Below are 8,051 nucleotides of genomic sequence, written 5' to 3'. Positions count from 1 at the left end.
ATGTGTCTGTCTCCATATAGAATCTGTGCATGTGTCTGCTACCCTTCATCTGGGGCTTGGATTCTCTCAAATTGTCAAACTGTCTTTTAAGGGATATTCTGTGCAAGTGTGGCCAATTGCTTTCCCAGTCAATGGCCAGGCTCCCCTTCTAATTCTGTCAAGAAGAATTCCACTTTTCATAAAATGTGTTGTTGCTAGGGTGTTGTTAGCATGTTTTTTAATTCAGGTTTGGGGAAGTAAGAATAGAAGCATAGATGTGAGAAAGCATGAGACCTTTTCAGGGAGAAAAAAATAATCCAATTTGTTTAAAACACAGTGTATGAGGGAAAGTAGTATTAGAGAAGGCTAGAAAGATAGGATGGAGTCAGATTATGGAAGAATTTTGAATACACTAAGTTGTGATTCAGTAGACAAGGGATAGCCATTGTGTTTGAAATCAGCTTCTTGCTTGGACCTGCTAGGCTATTAGGAACTTAATCTGCCTTACCCTAGACTAGTTCAAAGGTTCTTGAAATGTATATGGAGGTCACAAAAAAATTGATAACAGTAAAAGTTTTCTAAATGCTGCAATATCAAATATTCCACCAAGATTAAATTCCTCATGTAAAAATAAACAAGCACATCCATCTCATTAGTATGTAAATTTGCTTTTGTCTTTAATATGTGGTAAAATTATATATGTACTAGAGAATTGTTTTATATTTCTTTATGATTTTATTATCAGTAAATGTTTGGTTTATATACTTATTTTATATATCTACATAGCTTGGGGTCAGGTAAAAAATCTCCTAAGTGAAAAGGCATTGGGAATGAAAAAAGTTTAAAAAGCCCTAAATCAGATGATCTCTCCCCATTTGCCTATATTATATATAATCAATCAACAAATATTTAAATACCCACTACTGTGTGCCAGATACTATTCTAGGCCAAAAAAAAGAAAAGAAAAGAAAAGAAAAAGAAACGATCTCTGTCCTCAAGGAGCTTGTATTTTAAATATATATATATATATTTTTTTTAGGGGAAGGGGAGGCAGTGCTTGCTGGGCAGGAAAAGGCCGCATGCAGCTGGAAGAAAGCTAGGAGACTGAACTTTAAAACTTATCATTCCAGCAACTTCAGACTTTCTGGTAGTTAAGCTTGGAACAACAGATTTGCAACAAATCTTGCAGCAAAGTTAAATACTTTTTCATTCATTCATTCTCTCCCCGATTGAATGTCAGTGCCCCGAAATCATGGTCTTTGTCATCTCTGTTGTTAGCCTGGCATTCAGTTGGTTCTCCTGCTACCTATCTGCTGCTTCCCGAGACCTTTGCTAGCTCATCATCCATCTAGTCGCCAAGCGTTGATTGATACTCTGTACTAGACTCTGTGCTAAATGCTCACATTCTAATGTGAGGCAGCAAGAGACATACAAAGTACATAGAAGGATGTCCCTTAGCCTCCTAGAGCTTTCCTGACCTCCGTGGATAGTGTGTCAGGCCTGAAATTAGCATTCACATTTGGCCCCAGATGCTAGCTGGGTAATCCTAACCAAGTCACTTAAACTATTTGCCTCAGTTTTCTCATCTGTAAAATGGATCTAATAATATCTACCTCCCAGGGCATGAGGATCAAATGAGACAATAATTGTGAAGTGTTTAGCATAGTAACTGGTATACAGTAAGCATTATCTAAATGTTAGCTATTAGTATTGGCTTTTGCTCCTGTTCCTGGCATTTAATCAGCTCCCGTGGGTTCAGTTGTCATCACTGTGCAGATTACTACCAGACCTGTCAATCCAGCTCTCCCCTCTCTCCTGAGCACCCAGCTTGCATCACCAAGTGCCTATTGAATATCTCAAGCCAGATGTTCTGTTGGCAATTCAAACTCTGCATACATGGAACAGAATTCATTATTTCTCCTTGCAGACTCATTCCTTTTTAAACTTCCCTTTTGCCAGCATCCTTCCAAACAGCCAGGTTTACCATCTTAGTCTCATCCTTGGTGGCAACCAATTGCCAAATCTTATTGTTTCTATTTCTGCCTATTTCCTATGTATCTGCTTCTCTCACTCACACAGATACTGTCCCAGATCAAGTATTTATTTCCTCTGTCTTGTAGCACTGAAATAGCTTCTAATTAGTCTCCCTGCTTCAAGCCTATGTTTTACCAAATTCTGGCTCCTCTACAAATTTTGTACTTTCCTGTCTCCTATGATTGAAATATTCTCTTATAATCTTGTCTTCAAGAATTGTTAAAATAATACTATTCATCCTTTAAGAACCAATTCAAATGCTACATACTTACTTCATGAAGGCTTCTCTGGTTCCCAGTTGAAAATGATCTTTCCCTCCTCAGATTTCATGCACCTTGTATGCATAGACACTTTATATGCATATCTGTTCTGTTCCAATTTAGATTTACTTGTGTATTAATTCCTTTTAAATTAAAAAAAAAATGTGAGGGAAGGGATTGTGTCTTACTGATACTTTTGGTATCTTATTTGGTACTGATATTGATACTTACTGGTACTGGGGAATACCTAGCCCATAACAGAATATCTAGAGGACCTTAATATTTATTGAACTTTTCTCTTTGTTTTATTAATTGCTATCATAGACCTAAGTTACTTTTAACCATAATAATAATGCTATTTTTAAATTTTACTTTTTATCTTGAATTTATGAACACCAAAATAAAAGGGGGGAGAAAGGGAACATTTCCATATAGTAGAACAAGAAAAAGGAGGATTATTCTAGTGGTGATGTTAATAGTTTTCATTTGTTTATTGCTCTACATTTGACAAAGAAAATTTATTTACAGCATCTCATTTGATTCTTAAAACTACAATATGAGGTAAGTAGGACAGGACAGGTCATTAATATTAATACCTCTTAAAGACAAATCTTAAATCTCAGTTTCTTCAAACAAAAATTTAAAGTCACCCCACCAAAGGCTGGAGATAGATTTCAAACTAAAATCTTCTGATTCCAAGTTGAGTTCACTTTCCATTACTCCACAATGTAAGTCTGCATTACCTCTTAGAATATAGTAAGAGGAATGAGTACTGGACTTATTTCATTAGCATAGGCAACTCCTTCTGCCAATACAAGTCAGTTATTTTCTCTGCAACTTCCAGTCTTTAATTGCTTAGAATACTGAAAGTGGTTTGACCTAGGTCATATGGCCAGTATCTACTCAAAGAAAACTTGACCCAGCATTTCCTGATTCCAAGGCTGGCTCTTTATTCTCTACGCCACTGCAAGTATTAGTTTCTTTGTTTTTTGGTCTCAGAACATCATTTCTCAAGTTGCCTCCCTTGACTTTCCTTGCTGATATTTTTCATCTTTTCTCAAAGAAATTAATCGGGGAAACTTCAGTTCTGAACCTGCCTGATTCTTTGAATACAACTGTTAATACTACCTTAAGAGGACTCAACCCTTCTTAGCAAAGGAGTAAAAGGAGGGTGAGATAGAGAGGTTCTCAGAATGAATGGTGCTTGGAGTTTTTAAATGAACTTTAAAGTGAAATCCCCAGTACATCATATAGACTACCGAGGGGGAAAAACTCTGACGTATGAGTGCTTATTACATCATAATTACAGCTATCGCCATGACATCCACCACAGAGTAATCCTTACTTATTTCTCACCACAGATCTCAAGTATGTGGATGTGAAAACTGAGTCAGGGAGGCAAATGGCAACGAGAAACACCCCTAGCCCAAGGCCCATGCCTGTAGGAACTGCCCAAGGTGATCCTGGGGAAGCCAGTGTATTAATGAATCTAGATGGGAAATCCATAGATAATGGGACACCAACACAGATGAAGTTGAAACCCAAGAAAACAAGAAAGGTCAAAGCACTAATCATCGACCTTGGCTCCCAGTATTGTAAGTGTGGCTATGCAGGAGAGCCAAGGCCCACCTATTTCATTTCATCAACAGTCGGTAAGCACTTCCCAGAGACTGCCAACTCAGGAGACAATCGGAAAGAAACCTATGTCGGACATGAACTTTTGAACACAGAAGTATCCCTCAAGTTGGTCAACCCTCTCAAACACGGAATTGTGGTGGACTGGGACTGTGTGCAGGATATCTGGGAGTACATCTTTCATTCAGCCATGAAGATCCTCCCCGAGGAGCACGCTGTTCTCGTTTCTGACCCCCCGCTGAGTCCCAGCAGTAACCGGGAGAAGTACGCAGAACTCATGTTTGAGACTTTTAGCATCCCAGCCATGCACATCGCTTCTCAGTCCCTGCTGTCCATCTACTCCTATGGCAAGACCTCGGGACTGGTGGTGGAGAGTGGCCACGGCGTCTCCCATGTGGTGCCCATTTCAGAGGGGGACATCATGCCGGGTTTGATAGGCCACGTGGACTACGCTGGGTGCGACCTTACAAATTACCTAATGAAGCTACTGAATGAAACCGGGCACAAATTCAATGACGAACACCTACACATCATGGAACACATCAAGAAGAAGTGTTGTTACGCGGCGTCTGATCCGGACGAAGAGTTCAGCTTGCCCCTCGAAGACTTACGGGTAGACTACGAGCTCCCGGATGGAAAACTGATCACCATTGGCAAGGAAAGGTTCTTGTGCTCTGAGATGCTCTTCAAGCCTTCCCTAGTGGGCTCTGGCCAGCAGGGCCTGCCCTCCGCCACCGCCGCCTGTCTCAACAAATGCGAAGCCTCCTTTAAGGAGGAGATGATGGCCAACATACTCTTATGTGGGGGCTGCACTATGCTGGATGGCTTCCCAGACCGCTTCCAGAGGGAGCTGAGCCAGCTCTTTCCCAATGACAGTCCCCTTGTGGCGGCGGCCCCGGAGAGGAAGACTTCTGTATGGACCGGAGGCTCCATCCTGGCCTCCCTCCAAGCCTTCCAGCAGTTGTGGGTCAGCAAAGAGGAATATGAAGAACGAGGGAATGCTGCTATCTACAGCAAATGCTAAGCTCCAATGAGGCCCAGATGCCCCAAGCAACAATACCATGACAATGTTAACACATTACACATTTACCGACTTTCACATAAAGCTTTACCCTGAATCGCTTTGTGGGCGCTTTTGTCAGATTAGTGAGTAAGCTGGCAGCCGGGCGATAGGTGGTGGCCAACCGAGGGACCCAGACCTGTAAGCCTTAAGAGCTCGCGTTTCTTTAGTACTTGCAAGTCCACAGAGTGCTTTTCTAAGAACTTTCTGACATAGCAAAGAAGCAGGAGGGGAGGGGATCGGACATAGGTAGTGTGAACTGTAGTCTATGCATTTTCATAGCATTTTAATTTTTTACTAAGAGTTATCTTCACAGCAATGAGAGGATAATAGTAGTAGTAATCATAGTAGACATTTCTTTAGCTCTTTAAATCTACATAAAAATGCTTTCTTTACAACTTGAGAGGGGTGGGAATAATCTTTTTTTTTTGAGTACTTTAATTTTTACAAAATGCTTTCTTTCCTTACAGCACCCTGGCAGCAGGAAGATCAGATTTCAAATCTTATTTCAGTTACTAATTCTGCATGATCTTGGATAAGTCACTTAACATTTCCTCATCTAGTTCCTTATCTAGTCTCTAAGGTCCTTCTAGTCCTAAATCTGTGGTCAAGCTTTTGGGGGGGGGGGGAGTTCAGACTTATGATTTCCATCAGGATGAGATCTCGCTCTCACTCTCAATTGGGGTTAAGTGACTTGCCCAGGGTCACACAGCTAGGAAGTGTTAAGTGTCTGAGACTGGATTTGAACTCAGGTCCTCCTGAATTCAGGGCTGGTGCTCTATCCATTGTGCCCCCTAGCTGCCCCAAATCTCTCCCCTGATAAAGACTGGCTAATCCTCTGCAGACCAGCAGACCAGTGCTGGAGCACTGAAGTGATTTACTTATGGTCAGAAAATAAGAATGATACTTGAACCCAAGTTCAGACTCCAGGTCAGTGCTGACCTTCTCTATAAGAGAGCCATCCTAAGGGGCCTTTGGAGCATGCTCAGAGTGTTTACATCGAAGTGCTTTGCATCCCCTACTGGATAAATGGATGTGGTCTCTTCTGATTGGCTACATAACTAGAAAAGCTACCTCTTTAATACGGGAAAGACCAAGATGGTCATTCTTTCTGACTCCCTCCTGCTGTATCCAAAGGGGGAAGATCACCGTTGACCCAAAGCTCTGACACCGTGAACTGAGAGGGGGAAGTATCTTTCTTGCCCTGATTCTTAAGAGAAGGGGGTCTGGTGCTCTCGTTTTTGTCCTGTCATTTACTCTAGCATCCGATGGAGGTGATTCCCACTGCTTCAAACCATGGCGACCTTCAGTCAGAATTCCTGCAGAAACTTGCAGACAGGGGAGCCTGGAGAAAGCAGAGTCCTCCTGGAACCTGAACTCAGGGTTTTGGACTTGGAACTTGAGACTGTGTGTTCTATAGTTAAGTGAGTTAGATTATAAACCTAATCTCCTTCTCTTCCCTAAAATATGAGGTAGTAGTATAATGATAGAGGTGGATGATGTCTCACATTTTGGGAGAATATGTATATATATTTGTTATTATGCTTTTGAAGCAAACATTCTTTTGTAAAAACTACTTTGTTAATGCTTAAATGGAACTGAGGTTTCTCTACACTTGAAGGACCACTATGGGCACAGGCTAGAAGCCTAGAACTTAAGAGTGGCATTTGAGAACTCTATGGGAAAGATAAACTATAACCTACCTAGACTTCAGATAGTGAAGACCTGGACAATGTTACAACAAAATAAATCTTTTTAACTCTATTTTAAAGCTGAGGTAGTTGAGGCCCAAAGAGGTAAAATTACTTACCTAAGTCACATAGCTACATAGCTCATAAATGTCAGAGCTCAGGCTTAGAATTCAGGTCATCCAACTCCCAAGAAACCAGAACTTTTTCTACTTCAGTTTTTATAACTTCTATATATTATAATGTATAATATATAAATAATATAAAATATAATTTTATAATCTAAGTATAATAATAATGTTATATAGGCTTCATGTTTACGAAGGAAGCATAGAATATTTGGATTATGATGTAACATTTCTATTACTTCCTCTGAGTCACTAAATAGAAGTTTTTCTGCAATGCTAAGACTCTGCATTTGCTGGTTGAATAGACCTATAATAACAAAAACAGCATTAGGAGTGTTTCCTGACAAAAATGCAATTATCTTTCAATTGGGCCCTTTGTTGTTAATTTGCATTTGCGGCAAGTGAATCAGACCAAAGTAGAAAGGACTTGTCCAATATTTTGTAACTTAAGACAGAACCTCGGGCTTTTGACCATCAATTTCACACTCTGACTTGTCAAGGAAAAGTACTTAGACATGTCCTGCTGAGCTGAGGGAGGGGCGTCTGATGGGAATTTAGGTACAGAAAAGGGCAAAAAGTCAGAGGAAGAAACAGGAATCAGGTCCTCGAGATGGGGAGATAGCATAGATGAGCTGAAAGAAGTGGGGTGAGGCATCAGGAACAGAAAGGAACAAAATCAGGTTTGCTGAGCCAAGCCTCCCACTTTGGATGAGATATGATAGAAACCATTTCAGAAGATCTAGTCAGCATCATACTTTTCCATCCATTCTGCCTCTATACTTCCCATAGCAGTAAGTTGGTACAACAAATAAGCATCTTGCAATAAGCAAGAGCACTATTCAAGTGTTAGGCTAGGCTGTTGGGACAAATAAGCATCTTGCAATAAGCAAGAGCACTATTCAAGTGTTAGGCTAGGCTGTTGGGACAAATAAGCATCTTGCAATAAGCAAGAGCACTATTCAAGTGTTAGGCTAGGCTGTTGGGACTACCAATCAAATCACCAAAATTTGTTAAACACTCATCTGGGACTTAAAAATAAAAAATCACAATCTACTGCCCTCCAGGAGCTTACCAGAGAGGGATCCAAAAGGAATACAGAGAAAGCAAATTATGATGATAAGAGGTAAAAGAAAATTGAAAAACAAATTGAGAAGAAAATCTAGTAACTACCACACATCATAGCTTTAGAGGAAAAAAAAGTAATACAAATGACAGGCCCAGAAACAATAAATTCCTTCTAAGTAATAGTTAAATATCAAGCAATGGA

At 40.3% G+C, this 8,051-nt stretch overlaps 1 protein-coding gene across 1 annotated transcript; it reads left to right on the top strand.

Annotated features, from left to right (window-relative positions):
- Nucleotides 1–3,315: 3,315 nt before the first annotated feature.
- On the top strand, nt 3,316–5,026 carry ACTL7B (actin like 7B). The gene has a single exon (XM_051966863.1). It carries the CDS (start codon nt 3,676–3,678, stop codon nt 4,930–4,932), a length of 1,257 nt encoding a protein of 418 aa, XP_051822823.1. The 5' UTR covers nt 3,316–3,675; the 3' UTR covers nt 4,933–5,026.
- The last annotated feature ends 3,025 nt before the right edge of the window (nt 5,027–8,051 follow it).

This window comes from Antechinus flavipes, chromosome 1 (assembly GCF_016432865.1).
Source record: "Antechinus flavipes isolate AdamAnt ecotype Samford, QLD, Australia chromosome 1, AdamAnt_v2, whole genome shotgun sequence".
In the NCBI taxonomy this organism is placed as follows: Eukaryota; Metazoa; Chordata; class Mammalia; order Dasyuromorphia; family Dasyuridae; genus Antechinus; species Antechinus flavipes.
The sequence above is the reverse complement of the archived record's forward strand: the minus strand, read 5'-3'. Positions and strand labels throughout refer to the sequence as shown.

Coding starts and splice junctions, on each gene's coding strand:
- ACTL7B (XM_051966863.1), top strand. CDS start 3,676: ATGGCAACGAGAAACACCCCTAGCCCAAGGCCCATGCCTGTAGGAACT.